Below are 20797 nucleotides of genomic sequence, written 5' to 3' on the forward strand. Positions count from 1 at the left end.
TATATTCTCTAACAGCGGAATTATCCACTATAAAATTTCCCATTTTCCCAGGGAAAACAAAAAAACAGTAAATGGGATTTAAGGAGTTTTATAAAGTATTATCAGCCCCCCAAAAGCCACAACATACCAGTAATTTTACCAACAGAGGAGCTGGTATTCTAAACTCTATAAATAGGCCATAGAAATCAGTTGTATAGAACAGACACAGAAAGTCTCCAAAATCAGGTAAACAAACAACGGCTATTACCACTTAATGACATTTTATTGGCATATGACAATTTACAAGGGTCCCTGTTGCAATATACATCACACTGAGTAAGAATCGTTTAGCCATCTACATTCATTCGTATTGGGTAATATTTTTACTCAAATTATAATTTAATTCCCAACACTTGATTTTAACTGTGACAAAAGGGAACAAATAGTAATTCCTTAAAGTTGGATGCAATTGGAAAAACATATTTTGCTATTTTATATTAAAATTCCTAGGATGTTGAAAGGTATACACACCTAAGGACTGAGTCATGGCCTTCTTAAACAGCTTTCTTAATCCTTTCTGGAAATATCCTTTGGTACACTTTTATTTTCCTTCTCTAGGCAAAAGGAAGTCTGTTAATGTAGGTATCAAAGAGTTATTATTTTCTGGCATTTGTTAACAAAATTCCTTACCAAGAGGAACCATTCAGCTTTATAGTATGTTGTAAAGTGTGGACTTAAATTGTGGCTTAAAAAAACACAACACAGGCTTTCATATGCTTGGCTCTGAAACAGGTAACATCCACAATGGAATCCTATTGCAGAGTTCTATCACCCTTCCTCCTAAATTCTGGTATAATCGTTTCCTGAATTTTAATAGAATAAAAGCAACCAAATCAGGTATCTATTTGGGTTAAAGCAATGCATTTGCATTTAAAATATAACTTGCTGATAGGACCTAGGGAGCTTTATTCCCACTCCCTATTAAATAATTTCTCAGCAAATTCCCATTCTATTGTCTTAAGTGGAAAAACAAAACTGCACATTTATAGTCATGCACAGAGATTCAGTATCTAACTAAATAGTAACTGTTAAAATAAAAGCTAAATTTATTTGTATAAAATAAAATGGTTGTGAAAATTCTCGAGAACTGTGTTGAAGATTAAATCCATGTTGCTTTAGCAGGTAATTATTATTCTGACTAGAAGAAATTAGCTGTGTCCTGATTAATGCAATAACAAACCTGCTTTAACAGTATTTCCTCTGCTCTTTAACAATTTCAGAAAAGACAAGATAGGAGAAATCATGCAATACTAAAGATCCCAGGGCCATACACATCACATATATTGAGGTTTTTTTTTTTTCATATTTTTCCCTCTTACAGTTCTTAGCAAATGCCCCTGGCTGCAATCAAGGTGCTAGGAGCACTGCAAATCATCAAGTGAGGACGAAAGATCCATGTACTTAAGATCTCTGAAAGTTTACACTAAAAGAATAAGCATTACCTCCTTTTAATGCAAACATATACAACTAATTTGGTTGCTGAATTAACAAATGAAATTTGACTACTTTTATATATGCTCATAGAGCAGACAAACACTGAAATTTACTATTTCGGATTTTCATCTTAAGAGCTATCAGCATAAACATAAAGGTAATTCACATCTGAAAGATTATCTACCTGAAGAATAGAACCCTTGGGAAGAAAAAGAAAGCCATTTTATAAACTGCAACTGAAATAGGGAAAAAAGTAAAACCAAGTTAGACAATGCTGCAACAAACTTCCTGTCAAAACTTTTTATTGAAAAACAAATTACTTAAAATACTACTAATGAACAGTATGTTTTGTTTGCCTATTTTTCCTTATGGTTAGACTACAAACTAATGTTTCAGCTGTCCAGAAGCTCAAATAAATATGTAAGATATGAAATCAGGTACATCTTTCTAATGTATCAAGTTATTCTGCAGCATAATCCTCTTCCATACCAAGACCAAGATTACAGGTTTTGTTCTGTTTTATTTTTTTAAAAGTAATACATTTGGTAGGAATGGATTTTTTATTTGTATTATTATAGACCAGTTCCTCTCTCAAAAAAATTAGCTGATATCTAAGACCATGACTCAAACTTTCAAATAAGAATAGAAAGAGAACTTTTTTTGAGCCCAAAAAGTAAAGGATCCTAATAGTTTTTGTAGGCCACTGTTTGCTTTCAGTTAAAAAAGAAAAAAACCTCATACTTTTGGATCTTTTAAATAGCTTGTACTTTTTAGCTATTGGTAAAGCTTTTTTTTCCTCTTAAACATCTGCTGACATGTTAACTGGCTTAGTTTACCAAAGTAAAAACCTTTTCTGTGGTACACCTCAAAAATTAGTCACCCTACAATGCAGTGTGTGAATTAAGGAGAATGTTAAACAGATGTATACGGTTAAAATAATTAGTGTGGTCTCTATAAACAACTGTTCGGGGATTTGTATGTAGAGCTAACGTTTACTTCAGAATAAACATTAACAAACAGGGAAGGAAGAGAATCAGAACTTTCACAGAGCTGTACTTGACCATATCTTATAGACAAAGCGAATTACAATGCATGTAACAAAAACAGTAAAAGTATTTTTTAAAAGTTGATAGTTACAAATATGGTACGTAACAATTTTCTACTTTATTTCGGTACAATTTTCAACATACAGTCTACTATTTTTCAAGGTATTTGAAGACTTAAAACAAAATTTCTATTGACTACTTGCAAACAGTAAAATTTAAGTAAAATGCTTACATTCTTATTTGAAAACAAAAATCAGGTAAAAAATGGTGGGTGCAAGTTCTGCTCTCTGTTGCAATCTCACTTCAGATTTACTATTCCTAAAAAAAAGAGAGAGAAAAAAGATTAGCAAAAATGTGGAGAATGAAAATGATCCATACTAATCACTGTCTCTAAAAATGAAATAATTAACTAATTGGCCCACCAAACCCATACTGAAGAAAAATGTATCAGAATCACATTTAACAAGTTGAAATTTTCTACCTTTTCTTCTTTGCGTCTGTCCTTCTTTTCTTCATTATTTTCCATGGTCTCTTCTTCATCTTCAACAATCCCGTCCCCTTGGTATTTGTCATGAGTCCATTTTGGACTGCTACCTGATTTTTTGAAGTTAAAGCGCCCTCTGCCACGTTGAAAAGTACCACGACCTCTTCCTCTTTTGGCCCAATAATCCACACCATCATCTCTGTCATCATGCTACAGAGAGGTTAAAAAGAATCATCACTAAAATGTCTTTCTTATAAGGAAAATGATCATATCCCCAAATTATAAGTCATGGTATACATCTTCTGAAGATTAGAGTATGTAAGATTGGTAATGTTCTAAAACACATTAAAACAAAGCCAGTAACACTGAAGTTTTCGGCAAAAATATTTTCCATTGTGAAAGCAAATAATTCTATCTTACTGCTTATAACCCAAGCATTGAGAGCTGTCCAAATTTTTGGAGAATTTCAACTGCTAAATTACTGCCAACTTCCAAAATTTTGACTTTTTTGCTCTCCATTATTTCAATCTAAGTCCACTGGCTAATATGCTGCATGTAAATGAGATAAAGTAACCAATAATTTTCCCAAAAAATTGCCAGTCATAAAGATATTAAAAAGCCATAAAAATATTATTACAACACTATAAAATTTGTTAAATAAAGTAAGTGCTATAAATTATACCTTACATATAGGAATAGATTTTAAAATCCTACTGAGATTTAAAATTCAATGTATCTTACACATCAATCATCTACGCTAGAGAATTTCACATGCCAAATTATGACCACGTGGTCCCTAGAGTAATACCTCAACTTATTTCTTCTTCACCAATACGAAGTACTATAGCTTATTACTTTTAGTTATTATTTTAACCTTAATTTTTCATTAACTATATCCAAATACAGATATTCCTCAAATTACAAATTGTTCAATTAAAACAACCTGCAAACTTGAAAAGCACTTTACTTTGTGAATGAGTAGATGAGTATTACATCCCAAAATACAAAACAAAAAGCCAAAGTTCTCCTGTAATGTAATTTAATTAATTGCTGCCCACCAAACTCTCAAGTTTGTGACCTATAAAAAATGGAAAATAAAGCAAAATAATGCCCCTTACTGAGACAACAGATATAATGCAAACAATGTTGTATAACCTATAGAATACCTGACCAGCTGTCCAGAAGCCACTAAATCTTTTTCGTAAGTATTATGTGATATTAGCACCTTTGCAAAACACAATGTGCCTTTGCGCGTTTTCAGGTAATACAGAGCACCCTCCCGGCATGAATTGCAAAGCTCAGTTACACAAGTAACACACCATGCAAAAGAGCAGTTACCAATTTCCAATAATCTATCTTTACCAAACCGATGAGAAGTGACTAACTAGTGGTGTGTAGGACTCCATAAAGAATGAATTTAGGAACTGTCAAAAGTGTAGATTTCAGAATATCAGAAAGCTTAATAGAAACCTGAAATAAAATATTTTAAAATACTCTGCCACTCAAAATCATACCCACACAACTACATAATTTCAGGCTCCCTTTTGATATTAGCACAAACAACTCTAGAGTTTGTGTTTGTTCCTGGCGTTTACACAGTATTCTATGCATTTGTGGGAAACAGCAAACGGTTTTGGAGTCAGAGGCATGGGTTTAAATCTCAACAGAGGCTGTGTGACTTTACTTGCTCATTTTAAAAATGGGAGATAGCTGTGAAGGAACACAGATGAGGTGTAAAAAGCACCCAGCCCAGTTATGACAAGCAAGCACTCAAACAGTGGTAATAATATTAATAAGGGTAAGACACTATTCTGAGCACTTTCCATGTATTTACTCATCTCATCCTCAAAGAACCCTATACTGTTACTAATCCTGCTTTAGATAAGAAACTGAGGCACAGAGAAACTGAGTTACTTGCCCAAGGCCACAAAACTAGTCCTTTCCACTACTCTTTAGGCCCATCACCCACAGAATACATTTTCCAGTATCTTGGTGGCAGTAAATGATTACCATAAGGCAGCTAATAGTTACAGAAATAGAAAAAGCAGAGGCAAAGCCAGACACTAGAGTTAAACCAGCCTTTACCTTTAAATAACCAATGATCTGAAACTGTATAAATTAAACAGCAGCTAGATTACACTGTATTTATCAGAGGGTATCTGGCAGCTAAGTAACATTCTCATGCTACGCATACTAACCCTTAATCCTCAAGTTCTAACTTCCAAGATTTTAGTCCTACTACAATTTTTAAAAATTACTTCACATGATAAATGGTCAGAGAAGTGAGATATTTGTAATGCACAAAACACATAAACACAGGTGGCCGTATCAGAACAAGACCTTCTGGAGGCGCCTGGGTGGCTCAGTCCGTTAGGCATCTCACTCCCTGCAGAGGGAGCCCTGCATCTGGCTCTGTGCTCAGCAGGGAAATCTGATCAAGATTCTCTCTCCTGCTCCCTCTGCCCCTCCCAGAACCCAAGTGCCCTCTCTTTCTCAAATCAATAATCTCAAAAAAAAAAAAAAAAAAAAAAAAAGACCTTCTGAATCCTCTTATCTCTTCTCCACAAAATGAACAAGTTTCAAAAATTTAATTGATCAAACCTCCTACCTTAAGGCCCTTTCCCCACCAGGGATTTTTCTCTTCCTCAGAAGACAACATCAACACTGAGAACCTGTCCACTTCAGTACTTTCCCACTTGCTCCAACTCTTCACATACTCACCCCTCCATAGAATTTCAGATTCTAAGACAGACTCTGGAGTACTTATTATTGGAAACACTACCAGACCTTTGCATAAATCCAAGATTAGAGATAAGAAGTTTCAGAACAGAATGCAACAAATGTTACTATTACTCAATATTGGAGAAAGAATGGTAGGGTGCTTTCAGAACCCTGGCTCTTGGGCCCAAGGCATGGGTTCAAATTCAGAGTCCTGTTCTACTAGGCATGTAACTTTGGTCAAGTGCTCAACCTCTGTACCCCATTATTTTTCATCTGTAAAGAAGTGGGATAAAGGACTCATCTCAAAATGATTTTTTATAAGCATGAAATAAGTTTATTTCTTATTAGGCGCCTTAGGAAGGCTCCTACGTAGCACAGTACATATGCTCAATACATGTTACACTGTTATTATTACTACTAAATATTAACGTTTCATTAATATCAAAAGTTCCATGTTTGTCAATTATTCTGAAAGAACCTAAGGGAACATATCTGTTAACTTTTCAACCTCATCTCTTCTAAATATATTTCTATTCTCAGCGGTAGCAGTCTATAAAGTATCTTTGCAAAAGCAAAATCAAATTTAAATATCCGTGTAAAAACCAGAGCTGTCATTTCAATGGTTCATTAATTAAGAACCAAAACAATTAACTGTGGCAATAGATCTGTTAAGAAAAATATATTAACATTTTAATTTTACTTCTAGTGAACATCAGTCTCCGACAAATTTATGTTTTATATAGAAATGAAGGTTTTAAAATATAGGCCCAAATAGGAACATATAAAATGTTACTGCTACTTATAAGTTGCTAAATTCTTAAAGTAACACACATTCTTCCTCTAATCAGTAAAATTACCACCTAAATGCCAAACTAAAATGTTATGTCTCAATTTAAGATAAAAATTACACCACCAGATTCTGAAAGAATGCCAGAGAAAAATGAAGGTCTGGCCTAAATTATTTGTAAAACATTCAAAATATTAAATAATTACCATCTACTTATTCACCTCTCACTTCCCTCTTAACTTTCTAACCTTTAACATTTGGTCTCCTTCTCTGGCATTTTTTTTTAAATGAACAATACGGCAATTTTACTATCACTCACTCCTCACCCTAACTTTGACAGGGTGGCCTTTTAATCTCTCCCGACTGGGTGATCTGGCTTTGTGTCCTGTAAAATGATGGCTCCTAGATTTTTTTTCTCTCTATAGATCTGCCTTATCAATAACCCACTGCACATCTGCACTTCATTTCTCCCAGGCACTTCAAGAATAGAACTTTTCTCCTCAAATTGGATTCTTTCCCCTGTATCCCCAATCTTAGAGAGAGATCCCCTCATCTCACTACCAACACCCAACCACATACAGGGTCCCTGAGTAAGACCTCATAAATGTTAACTCTTAACTTTTCTAATATCTAACCCCTTAGTTCCGACACTCAGTAACTCTCAGATCTGTCTGTACAAACATTGTTTTTCTAAACTCTGGTTAAAATCCAAATTTATTAGGATATTATGGCCTTCCACAACTTGGCTCCTGCTTTTTCTTAATTTTACCAAACTTACATCAACCATCTAGTCATAGAGTTCTATCTCAAGATGTTTCACTCCTTCAATCTACAGTACACCTGCCTATCTTTTAAGCTTCAGATTCAAGCCCAGTTCCTCTCTGAAGGCTCTCCTAATCACTCTCTCCTTTGAAATAATCCTCCATTTCCTGCTTTGGAGGAAATCCATCACACGTATTTAGAACATTTGTTTCCATATTTATTCCAGCCAAGAACTGAAATCATACAGTATTTGTTTTTGCATTCACAGTTCCTAGCATAAACAGCAGTCTGTGAATATATAAATTCTTAAATCAAAAAGGAGATCTTTTAAGCTTTCCTGTAACTGAATAAAATGCCTTTCCCTGTGCACATGGTCAACTCATTTAATTTAAACAAGCTTAAATTTCCCCTTAGAGCATTTATTGAGTAAACTTTATGCATAATACACTTTAAAAAATTTTTCAGACCTTGGTCTTAAAGTACCCAAGAGAGTCAAACAGAACTAATTTTTGGGGGGTGCCTGGGTAGCTCAATCGTTAAGTGTCTGCCTTCGGCTCGGGTCATGATCCCAGGGTCCTGGGATCGAGCCCCGCATCGGGCTCCCTGCTCAGCGGGAAGCCTGCCTCTTCCTCTCCCACTCCCCCCTGCTTGTGTTCCCTCTCTCGCTGTGTCTGTCAGATAAATAAATCTTAAAAAAATAATAATAATAAATTTGATTGCCATTCTTCAAACAATACAGATCTACTTCAGCATATAGCTCTCTCCTCTCAGCAGGTAAGTTGTGGGTATTCAGGTGTATTCATAAAAAGCCAAATAAAAAACACGCTTCTATAAATCTAGCATTACTTTCCTCCTTGCTTCTGCAAAACAACTAATCTTCAGAACTAGTCTCTGAAACATGACTTCTTTGAAAAGCTATGATAAAAATAAATGTTTCTGGTAATAGTTTTGGTATTTTCTGAAGTGTCTATAATGTTGGACCCTTTTCTCCCATGTCAAACTGCAGAAAATTTCCATCATTACCTAGAAACTCTTTCAGGACCCACCTCCTCTAGGTTCCATCCCTTAGAAAACTACTTCAGAAGGAACTGTATCACAAAGAAGCACCACATTAGTGTAGCTAGCAACTTTTCCACATGTAAATTTTCATCTTCCTTTTATTCCAATGGAAGTAAACAACCTCCCTGAGATCCTTAATTATGTGTACTGTGAAAGAATTCTTCTCTTTGTCTTTCATTTAAACAGACAGCTGTGATGATGGAAGGTAAATCTTAATGAGAAGTTTCTGTAACTGTCATTGTCTTATAGACAGATATGAAACATATGTTAATGTTCTTCTCTGAATGTGGCTATCAAATCAGGTACGTTTTAAATTTACCCTGATCAGCCTATAGGTGCTATCAATGAAGTATAAACAGGACCAAAGGGACCCACATTTTCAAAACTTCCAATCATCTGGGTAATGAATTTTTAAAAGATTTTCTGCATTATGGTGAAAACTTCTCATAGTAGTGGATACCTGTACTCAAATGTATTCACCCAGTATGCTTTGAAAATTAATGCAAACCAAATAAACACAGATTTCTAACACCCACCAAGAAGTACTTCTTGCTCTTTGGGGTATATTCTGGATCCCATTCCTCTTCCTTCGGTCTCTTTTGAAAAGTAGTATTTGAGTTGTTTGGACCAGTATTTGTCCCAGCAAAAACTCCTCTGGCTCTTCCTCTGCCTCTAATTCGAAACTGATTAACATTAACAAAGTTGTTTAGTAATGCAATCAAAAGGTATTTAGTTACATGCAAACTCTAATTTTACTGCAGTAACAAAAAACATATTTCCTAATTTCCTTCCTAAATCTCAATTTCATAGCCACTGAGAATAGAAAGGGTGACTATTTTATATTATAGGCAAAAAATTCTGCCCACTGCAAGTTAAAAAGGTTAAGAAAAAATGCAGTCAATCTAAGTATTAGCATACTGACTGCACTTTCATGGCCTGAACTAGTACTTTTAAATAATAGAGTTGGTTCTTTTCCCTTTTACTAGCCAAAAGAGTTATCTAATTCTTTGAATTATCATAGGAGTCCCAAGTGTTCAACTACACCTATCACCATATAAGCAAAGCTCTTCTCTTTCCTAAATGATCTAATTAATGAACCCTACTAAAAATTGACTGGATACTCGCTTACAGTAGGAATCTGAATATAGAAATTGAAGAGTCAAGAAAATGCACTACTATGAAGTCATTAATAATTACAACATATTTATGCAAATATGGGGATAATGTGTAGGCTATGTAGAATAAAAAGAAAATTATATGATTTCTATGATTATACGCATATAAGCAAGGACTGGAAGGCAAAATAGGCAAAATAAAAATAGTTGTAATACAGAGATTAGGTTTTTTTTTTTAATGTTTTAAGGTATCTTCTCAAAAACTAAGTGATTAAAGAACTAGATCTCAATAACTTTACTTGACTCTTGGGTCTTTATGCACTATGTAGATATTGATTCCAAAGTTTAAAGAAGTATCTAGTTTATATATATATATATATATATATAAATTTTTTTTAATTAGATAAAAACACTTATTTACTCTGTATACAAAGAAAGCATCATCCCAGCTCCAGCCCCTCCTCCCAACCCTTAAATGGCATATCTTAATGAAGATATTACCAAAAACCATTTCACTTTCCAAGACTAATTCTGAATGTAGGAGTAATGACTCACAACAATGTCTAAATCATGTATTTTTAACTTTCCTTATGCACAGTGCTCTAAAGTAAAGTCCTACCATCAATCAAAGGTACTTCTACTACTTACAAAGGTTCCTCGTGGTCGGCTAACTCCTCCAAAGCCTGAGTATTCTTTCAGTTCATGGTGAGTTTTAAATTCTTCTTCTCTTTCCTTCTTACTCTCCTTTTCTTCTCGAGAACTGGGAGAAGAAGGCGATGCTGAAGAGGATGAAGATCGAGAATGATCTTGCTCTCTACTTTTATGTTTACTGCAAAATAAAGAAAGAAAACAAAAAAATATGTGCTACTTTAAAAAAGATAAAGACCCTGTTGAATCTTATAATAAAAGGGATATTTTTTAAGTCAAAAAAAAAAAAAAACTAACCCCTATTAAAATTATTACATAACTAAAATGATTGGGTGTTAAACTTTGACACAGTCTGTTTCCATTCTCCTTCAGTTTTTGTTTGTTTGTTTTTTTACATAACTACTGAAAAACATGATATGGCCTGCCAGTTAAAAACTAGCAGTCTGGAAACTTCAAGAATAAGGTTCAGTTCTTCAATATTTTTAACTTTTTTGTTGTTGTTATTTTAAGGCAAGGAAAAGAAGAGTAGGAAAAAGTAAGAATGTTCTTAAGGCCAACTTTCAAAATGATTGCAGTCTGTACACCCTGGGTGAGAACAGATGGTATGGTTTGGGCCATAACTCCATTATAGAAATCAAAAGCATATGACATACAAATACCAGTCATAAATTAAAAAAACACGAGTAAAGTCCACCATTTACCTAATGAACAGCAAGAAAACGATTATCTATGATATTGAGTATTCCTACTATTTATTTGACTCTATGATGATCAATTTTATATGGTTCTAATGCAACACCCGAAAAGGTCATACCTGCGATAACTCTTACCACTGCTAACAGTATCCATGGAAACATTACTTTGAAAGATAAATACACATTGCTATTTCATAAAAACTAGTCCTTCCTCCCCCCCATCTCTCCCATGTTAAACCACTAGATATCAGTTTAAAATTCTTGTACTCTGGGTGTTATGAGTTGAAAAAGTGCGGAATCAAGCATAACGAACCAAAGTTCTTACACAAACTGTTTCTAGAAATGCACTGCATTGAAGTCCAACCTCCTGATGTAGCCTGGATAATAGGACACATTAATTTGTCATTTTTTTTTTCAGTGTTAGCTTGCTATTCCAAAGTTTTTGTCCTCATCCACCATAAGCCGTGTAAAAGACAAATACATTTTTGCTGTAAAACAAATAATTTTAATTGTTTAAATTTAAACATTCGATTACACAGTCAAAATTGAAAGCAATTAAGCTGACAATTATTAAAGGCTAATTAGAAGCTAAAACCTAACTCACACAGTTTTAACAATTACCTGTCATCTTTGTAAGATTTGTATTCTTTGTAATCTTTTGGAGTTTTTTCCTGCTTTCTTGATCCACTGGATTCCCTGGAGCCCTTGGAATCCCCCCGTTCTTTACTTCTTTCTTTTCTCCGACGATCAATGTCATGCCGAAGATCAGCAGAATCACACCTTAATTTTTTATCTCCCTATAAAAGACAAATGTAAAATACAGATTTCAGGAGAGATAGAAGAAAAAAATATATATATAGCCAAATTTTATGCCAGTTTCTAAATTGGCATTTTAGTATCAGAGAAGAGTAGATCATAACATACTACTTCCACACTTAGTTTTAGTTTTTCTTAAAAAATATGCCTGGTTGTTTTGACTAAACATTTGTATACACAGTGCAACAGGACTAGGGAAGTTATGAAAAGCTAATTATCTTGAAAATGTCATCGGTTTTTGTTCAAAGCAATCCATAATAAACTCTGTACAGTAGAATGACATAATTATTTTTCCACTCAGCACATCCTCATTGTCATCACTCATCCTTTTCACAGGGTTTCTTTTTAAATGATAGAGATTATACTCTATCTGTAATTGTGGTATAGCCTTCTACCTATAAAGTTATGGGATCCTAAAGTAACGGTTCTCATTATTTAAGCCTCATTATTATCAAGCTCTTCCCAATAAGTTGACCAACCCAATAAAAACCACTTCAAAAGGAAGAACTGTAATTTCCATAACATGCAAGTGGAGTATGATTAATAAAACCAAGTAAGGTTGAATAAGGGTAGAAACAAAGCCAGAAAGAGATTATTCCCAATCCTGTACTCAGTATCTTGGGCCATATACTGCCCTTTCTCAATTCAGGTATTGCAACGGACATTAGTTTAACTGGGTCACAATTCACCTCCTTCTTGTTCCATTGCTTTTTCAAATACTATATAATTTAGGAAGATGGAAAGAGGCATCTAGGAATGAAGAAAAATTATACATCAGTAAGATGCTAAGCAATGTGGACATCCTTGCTAGTATTCAACAATAAGAAGTACTTATTCTGGGAAATCTAGCTATGATATTCATAAGCATTCATAAAACTGGAAGTATATCTCCAAATGATATCAACTACTCACCTATTTGCTCCCTGGGTAACAAAGAAAATCTAATCAAGAGCAAAAACCTTCCTTTTTCACTTAGGTATTATCAAGCCCACAAGTAACAAGATAATTTAAGTAAAACTACTTTATAAACTCCAAAACTATATACACATTAAATAATAACATATTTATTAATTATTCATTCAGATCGTAAGAAGGATAAAAAGCAATGTCATATCCTCTTGTCCGTCCATAAGTAATCACTATTTTCTCTCCTCCAGATGAAAATCTGGTGAGTAATGAGGAAAGAAACAAGATACTCACTCTGTCAGAGCACAAGGATAGACTAAACTGTTGGCAAAACAAAATTAACCAACACTGAACCCAAGACATTGAAAGTAAAGCCAAGGTTAGTATTCAGCTCTCAGAATCAGTTTTTCCAAGATCAGTATGCCCCATACAAAGAGACCACTTTCTTTTAAGCTTTAAATTTCACATCTAGTAAGAGGATGCCCTATTATTTGTATAATACAACTATTAATAACAGCTTCTGGAAATGAAAGTGCTGATGTTTTCCTAATAACTCAACTATTTAGCTCTGCAAAACACACGTAAGTCTCATTTTTCTGATTAGAAAACCAAATGTCCAAGAGGCTAATTATCTTCCATGTATCACAGAAATACTTGGCTACAGCCAAAATTGGAACCAAGAAGCATTTCCAAGACCCCTAACCTTTTCATTACAATGGACAGTTGCTATTTGTCCCTACATTTCTACTACACTCGTAAGGCCTGCCATATGGACTAATCTACCTAGAAAACACCAATTTCAAATCATCAGAATGTATCAGAGTCCCCTTAACAAACGCATTCTATTCTCACAGACCTCCCTCCCCCAACATTCACAGGTTCTTCTCTCAAGTTTAAAAGCATTCTTCCCCAACCCACAAAAATTCCAATAGTGAGTTTTTATTCCAAATGTTCATTTATAAATCTGTTCTTAGAATGTTTATTTCTTAGTCCATATCAAAAATGCCCAGTAGCATGGGGACTACTTCTTGTTCTTGCTGTGAAAAACCTAGAAATATTAATTTAGGCATACATAAATCAAGGATATTTATTCTGGCTCATCTATTTAACCCCAAAACTTTATAGAAAAACCCTACTATAATTTCTTATCATTGTTTTTCTCACTTTCCTTTATCTAACACTTGATTCTTTACCCTTTGCTTAGAATGAATTTCTTCCTTTTATCATTTTTAAAAATTACTTTTGGTTTTACTTGAATACATAGTATAGTGTCAGCTTAATTTCTTTTAGGAAGGAACAGTATATACACAACTATAAATGCATTTATTTACAAGTTAAAAATAGAGGACCTCTGCAAACATTTTGTCTATGCAAACTATACTTAATTATACAATATCATTAACTGAGTTGAACTTAACATTAAAAAAATGTCCATTCAAAACATACCTTTTGATTTTCTTCTTTAAAAACTCTCTCTTCCCCTGCTAAACGAGTATGCTTCCTCAGGGCACTTGGAGAGATGTCAATTCTCCTTAATGTAAAATAAAGTCTATTTGTAGCCACATTAACTTTATGGTTCAAAAAATTCCTCAGAACTGTTCATTTTAATAAAGGAAATAACTAGACAGTTATTTCTCTCCCAAATAAACCTTAGCATTGTAACATTATTAATCTAATTCTGAATAATTAAGAAATAAAGACTATATCCATTAAAAATAAATTAAAAATGCTTCAGTATTTTTACATATAAAGTCCGAAGTTTTAAAACAAATTAATCATTAAAAAAACCCATGTTTTGATTAAATTGAATATTATCATCCTAAGTATCAACCTTCATACAATTATACCTCCATATCTTCAATGAACACATGAATAGGGTTATTTGTTCCTAAATATCTCCAATATTTTTACATAATCAGTGGATCTTCAGTTTTATGCTGTGCCTTTCCTTGCCTTTTTTAAGCTAGTATCCGGTGCCAACTTCTCAGAGCTTCTTCAGCAGTCACCACCAAAACCCTACCTACTATGACTAAGCACTAGATACTTTATAACCAATACTAACTGTCACCACCACCCTGCAAAAGAGGCACTGTTGTCCTTATTTGGTAGATGGAAAAAACTAATGTTCAGAAATTAACTTGTTCATCACAATGCAATGAAGTTACAGAATCAGTATATGAACATAACTGCCTGACTTTTAACATTCATGCTCTTCTTATGAAAAACAGTTCTACCTGTTACCAAGCATTTTTATTTTACAAACTTACTGGAAGTAAATTAAATAAAGGGCTACTCTAGGCATCCAACTTCCTCCCAAAAAAACAAATGTGGTATCTACTGAATTCCTTACTGGGGAGTGATTAAGAGTACTGTAAGTTGTAAGAACCTGTTTAAACCAAGTGAACTGAAAATCAAAAAGAAACAGTAAATTACAAACTTTTCAAGGCTGGAAATACACTTATTCAAGGTACAAATCAGAAATAAAACCAAAGTTCATTTTATTATCATGATGATAGCACAGTTCCATTATGATATTGTTTAAACGGTGTCTATCAAAACATTTTTTATACACCCATACAACAGTGCACATACCTGTGTATCTCAGGGCTCTTTTGCCTGGTACTATGTTCTTCGGTGGCTTTCTGATACGAAGTGAACCTCTCGTTTAGGGTCACTGCAGCTGATTTGAAGTATTGCTCTGTTGATTTAGGAGAAATACTGCCCAATTAGTTATCTTTACTTCAAGAAAGATTTTCACTTGAGACAGAAGGGCATTTGGCAGGTGAAAAGAAAATAAAAATACTCAAGAAACCTAGCAGAAGAAAATCAAGTGTTACAAAGAACTCCTACTCTGTCCCTTTTAACTTTTTGTACCTCAACAGGTAACGGATACAAAGTTCCTCAGAGGGCACTATCAATACTACATACAATCCAAGAACAATAAAAAGATTAAAACTGAGAATCTCGAACTTAATTTCAATAATGAACTACTTCCTCAAACAGAACAAAAAGGAACAGTAAGTGGACGTCCTTATACCTTGCCAATATGAACCAATGAGGTTACTTCAAGTAATCATTTGCAGAAAACAAAAAATACTGAAATAACTACACAGTTGGTTTTAGTACACTAGTAAAATTATTTCATCAAGTACTACGTTGACAACAAAAAATGGATTTAAGAAAAAAATGAATAGTACCATTTCAATTCAAAAAATATTCTTCAAATCAATTAACACTAATTACTCCAAAAATCTGGCATCTTGGCAAACCCGACATATTTGCTATTGTTCTCTTGTCCTTCTTTCAAATTTAAAATTAGTAATATCAATACTACTTTTTAAACCGTTCAAGATACGCTGTAAATGTAAAATAGAAAGACGTATAAAGTCATGAAATGTTACATTATGAAGCAAGCTATCTGCTTAACAGGTCAACATACATCTGTGTCAACTTACCGCCCAATATCCAGCACATGTCTCATAACCAATCATTAAAACTTGAAACGGCCACTACAAGGGTAGTGCCTCAATCATAATTCCATGAAACCCAGGAATTTGAGCTAGCAACTCAGTTTTTATGCCATTTTTGCCAGGAAGACAGAAGATTCAACTTTGCCTGTATCTTTCAACAGCTATTTTACTTTGAAACATGGATTTTGCCATTTCAAAACATATTCCAGGACCTAGTTACAATGAAAAAGAAAACATCACTGGGCATTTTCAGCTCTAAAGTAAGAAAGAGCTGTTCAGATCGGTTGTACAATACCAATAATGAAACATAACTACAGTTCTTTAAAAAAAAAACAAAAAAAACAAAAAACAAAAAACAAAAAAAAAAAGAAAATGAAAAAGAAAAAGAAAAAATTTTATCAAAACCTGATCTCAAAATTCAGCAATAAATTGTAAAATGTGGAGACAGGTCAAAAAAAGGTAAAAAAAGAAAAAATGTTAATGTTTCATATTTTATGTACCACAATATGGTCATAAACTGGCTCACAAACCTAGTTATAGCCAAGTAACAAAACCCTTGTTACCATGTTTAAATAATTATAGTCAAAAAGAAATTCATTCACTATTCACTATCTTGACACATCAACTGCATAAAGAATTTGCTAGGAACAAGTTTCAGCTATTACAACGAATTATTCTCATATAAAAAGACAAAACTTGTTTAAAAAAATGGCTTTTAAGACCAACAACCATGTAGCTTCCTGGGTGAGAACCTATTTCACAGTAAGTTGCCTTTTAAACACAGAAAGAAAATAACAAAAACAAAACAACCTAATTGCCCAAAAAGTCACACCCTAAAACCTTTGAAAATTATTAGTAACTTTGAATTACATACTGGTGAAAATTGAGCATCATTACTTTAACTGAAGTGAACACCCTTATCATCTTCAGGACTTAAAGAAATATAACTATCATCCTAATTAGTAACTATTCATAAATTCACTACTCGTCTAACACATTTCTAAATTTCTTAAACTTTTTTTCCTTAAAAAATTCCAATAAATTCTTTTCCAGCTTATCATTTAAAAAAGCTAAGTATTAAAACCAATTAAGTAACAAAAATATAGATAGAAAATCAATACTGCTTTTCTGCTGGTTTCGTTTCTTTAAAAACTGAAAAGAAATTCTTAATATTCAGTAACAATATGACCTCACTTTGTTATAAATCTATGCAAGAGTGCATTATAAATCCTATGCATGCAAAGAAAAATCATCTGTAAGCATTCTGCCCTTCAAGTACAATGACACATTTCAAGAAGACTTCCTGTTAAATAAATCTTTATCAGTTTTATCACGATATAGCTTTTCAGAGTGTGTTTCAACTTCTATTTGGTATTCAATCACTTTTTATCAAATATCTCCACATGGGTCTTAATCCTAGCAAGACTGATCACTCTTTCACAAAACTATTCTTCCAAATTTCTAGTGGTGTCTATGTAAACTTGATAGCCCTAGAGTACATTAATTAAAGCCTAACTGTTCATTTTAATTTGCAAGAAATATTTTATTCACAAGAGTAAACATACCTTTAACATGATGAACCAAGGACACAATGTGTTGAATAAAAGACTCTGAAGTGCTTTTGCTGGCCTGTGGCAACTTAATGTGGTCAAAGATGGATCGGAATTCTTGTTCCTTCTTGACAGAATGGACAAGTGTACTAGCAAGGAGCCTGTCTTTAGTCAAGGAAGCAGGTCTGGAGCATATCGGTAACAAACACACACACAACAAACAAAATATACCATTGGTTTGAATACGAAATGGGAGTATGTTCAGAAAATAAGATAATTAATTAGAATATTAACTAAATCACCACAGATTATTTCCTGGGCATCAATGTGGAATTACCTGTTAGAATCATCAAGAGGAACAGGTGCCATTTTGAGTTTGACTTCAGGACGATGAGAATCACTGGCTATCATTTTGATCCTAAGTGGGCTCTCCTCTCTGAAGGTAGACTTTTCTCGTGCATCCAGATTCTTGTGTAGAGGGGGACTGTAATCAAAGAGGTCTTTGAGCTTTTCAGACTTTACCTGCTCAGGTGACTGAGTTTCTTTCTTTACTGTTATTCTCTCAGAACTTTTGTCGTCTTCCTTGTGCTTATCTTTTGCAGTGCTAGGCCTTTCCACTACGTAGCCAGTCTCTTTAAGTTTATAATTTTTTTCTTCTCTAAATCCATCACTTTCTCTATTGCCTTTCAATGAAACTTTGGACTTGTACTTGGGTCCTTCCTCCTCAGTATTCCGGTGAGATGTAGTAGCAAAATTTTTACCCTGATCTGCAAGGACTGACTTCCTGAACTGTCTATAATCCTCTGTCTCCTCTGTGTCATCCCCTTCTGAATCATTAAATTTTTGTTTTCCAGACTCTTTATCACTAAAGTAATCTAGCGCTTCCTGGTCTTCCCATTCTCCCTCTGCCCTCCCTTTCTCTGATCCTTTCTCCTTTGGAGCCTCTTTATCCCTGGTATTACCCCTATCAAGCAGGAATACTCTAGACTCTTCATCTGTGAACCTGTGAATAAGCAGAGAAGAGGATGGTAACTCTGGATTGCATTCACTGTGGATCACTTGCATACTTATATGTATGAAGATTTATATGACCGGCGAGATCTGCCCAATATCACAGGACCAGTAATAAAGAGAAAAAAAACCTTACTGAAAAGTGCTTTCTTCAGATTCCACTTTAAAAGAACATTAAAAGCATCTATATAGCACTTATGTACTGAGTTTTTTAATAAATTTACATATTAGACCTCCTGAAGTTTAGAAAGTAAAGCCTTTCCCAAAAACCTGTTCTAGTCATAGACCACAATTCTGCACTAACAAATCCGATTATCCAGAACTTCTATAACATGCAACAGTTTAATTTTTAAGGCTAAAAACCACTAATAAACAGTATACTTATCAGAATTCTACTTATAATTATACTCAAAATTTCAGACTGTAACACTTACCTACCAAAAGAAATGAGTTCACAAAAGTGAACTTAAATTAGTTAATATTTAATATTCTAATTGAATCACAAAACTATTTCATATATACTTTGCTGCAGAAAATGATTCCTGGCAATACTAAGTACAAACTGTATCAATTCAACAAGAAATTTAATTCTAGTTTGTACAGCACTATCCCATAAATAGCCTGCCTGTTCTATTTTCTCACTCAAGAGTCAATCAAACTACATTAGCAACCAATTTTCACTGAGTTTTTTAGCAACTCTTTAGCAATGCTTGAAATCAGAATTTAAACAAAAGTATGTTTCAAACATTACTAGAATAAGAAATACCATTATCTTTTCTATGGTCGGATAGTTTTACTAAGAATTGGCAGCTGCATGTATTAATACCACACAAGTAAAAACATGTACTATAACTACATTATTTATATAAGTTACATTATAATGAAGAAAACAAAGTGAGCTTTCAATGCTCTAACACAAAATTCATCTAAGATCTTACATATTAACCATCAGTTACGCTTTATGCTACTCAATTTCTTGTTTACATTCTTAATTCTGGACTGACTGAAAACAAATAAAATTAAAAAGAGAAATATAAATTAGCTTCTATTAAAACAATTTCCAAAGTTAACCAGATGTAGTATAAACAACTTGAATTATAAAGTTGTGAGTGAAAACAGCTAACTACACATCACGGTACAATTTTAAGTCTTATAAATCCAAATAGAATTCAAAGAACAAATGTATTAATATTATCATCTAAATACTTTAATGCTTACCTTTTTAAGAATTTTCCTGTCTTTGCAGTTTCCTGATCTCCACCATCAGGATAAAATGAAGAACGTCCCCTAGCCTCATCTCTTGGAGCATTCTGTGGTGTGATTGTCTTTGCAGGGCTTCTTCGTGAAGGGATATGATGAATTGGACTATTCTGAGAAGGACTGTACCGACTAGACCCATTTCCAACAGAACCAGACCCAGACCTTTCAGGACTATGCTGAATGGAATGTGAATGCTGAGAGGGGGTGTTTTTTGCAGAGTGGACTGTACTGAGCATGGGGGCATCAGAGCAAGATGAACTCTGACTAGGTGGTGTAGCAATCGGTGAAGGACTATGAGGTGATCTAGGACTATTATCATAAGCTGAGAGGCCAGGCCAAATATCACCAGATGTGGCTGATGATTTGTTAAACTCATCAATAGATTCAGATGGGTCATGTTCAAATGTATCTTTCGGCTCCTCCTGTGATTTACTTTTCAAAGGACTCTCTTCTTGGGGCTCCCCTTCAGCTTTTTTGGTTTGTTTTTCCTGAGACCCTCGTCTTTTAGAGACAGGAGATTTGCTATATGGGGATGAAGAACGAGAAGAGGATGATCTTGGAGACCTAGAAGATCTGTATGACCGGCGAGATCTGCTTCGGGATCTTTGAGAAGAAACGGATCTTCTTTTTGGACTCCTGGAACGTGAACGACCTCGTCTAGGACTCCTAGAGTGTCTTCTATTCCAGACAGGTCTATAACCACCTCGATGATATCTACCTCCTCCTCCTTGATAATACCCTCTGCCCCTTCCTCTGTACCCATAAGGTCGTCTCATTCCTCTATTATTTCTGTAATCTCGGCGATAATCTCTAGAATAAATACGATCTCTACTACGAGATCTTGAATATGTCCTGGAACGAGACCTAGAACTAAAAATGAAATAAATATCAATGCAAGAAAAATAAACTATTCCATTCTACCACTCTAAACACTTATGGTTGAATGTAACATGTCAATAGTCAAAACCAAAAATGTACATTTGAAAAACAAAAC

At 34.0% G+C, this 20797-nt stretch overlaps 1 protein-coding gene across 7 annotated transcripts in view; it reads right to left on the reverse strand.

Annotated features, from left to right (window-relative positions):
- Positions 1-243: 243 nt before the first annotated feature.
- The window catches only part of BCLAF1 (BCL2 associated transcription factor 1), a 29943-nt gene continuing 9389 nt past the window's right edge, over positions 244-20797 (reverse strand). For 2 of the 7 annotated variants that reach the window (XM_034990743.1, XM_034990744.1), the window contains exons 4-13: positions 19762-20673; positions 17870-18535; positions 17548-17717; positions 15105-15210; positions 13959-14043; positions 11412-11587; positions 10096-10276; positions 8869-9015; positions 3001-3213; positions 244-2837 (exon numbers count right to left, since the gene is read on the reverse strand). In XM_034990743.1, coding sequence (XP_034846634.1) covers positions 2832-2837; positions 3001-3213; positions 8869-9015; positions 10096-10276; positions 11412-11587; positions 13959-14043; positions 15105-15210; positions 17548-17717; positions 17870-18535; positions 19762-20673 — 2662 coding nt within the window. In that variant the 3' untranslated portion in view covers positions 244-2831. Of the gene's footprint in view, positions 2838-3000; positions 3214-8868; positions 9016-10095; positions 10277-11115; positions 11279-11411; positions 11588-13958; positions 14044-15104; positions 15211-17547; positions 17718-17869; positions 18536-19761; positions 20674-20797 lie in introns of all 7 variants that reach the window. The other 5 variants (XR_004676575.1, XR_004676576.1, XM_034990746.1 and 2 more) reach the window with 5 other exon arrangements.

The sequence above is a fragment of the Mirounga leonina genome, unplaced genomic scaffold (genome assembly GCF_011800145.1).
Source record: "Mirounga leonina isolate KUSES-001 unplaced genomic scaffold, KU_Mleo_1.0 Mir_53, whole genome shotgun sequence".
Classification (NCBI taxonomy): Eukaryota; Metazoa; Chordata; class Mammalia; order Carnivora; family Phocidae; genus Mirounga; species Mirounga leonina.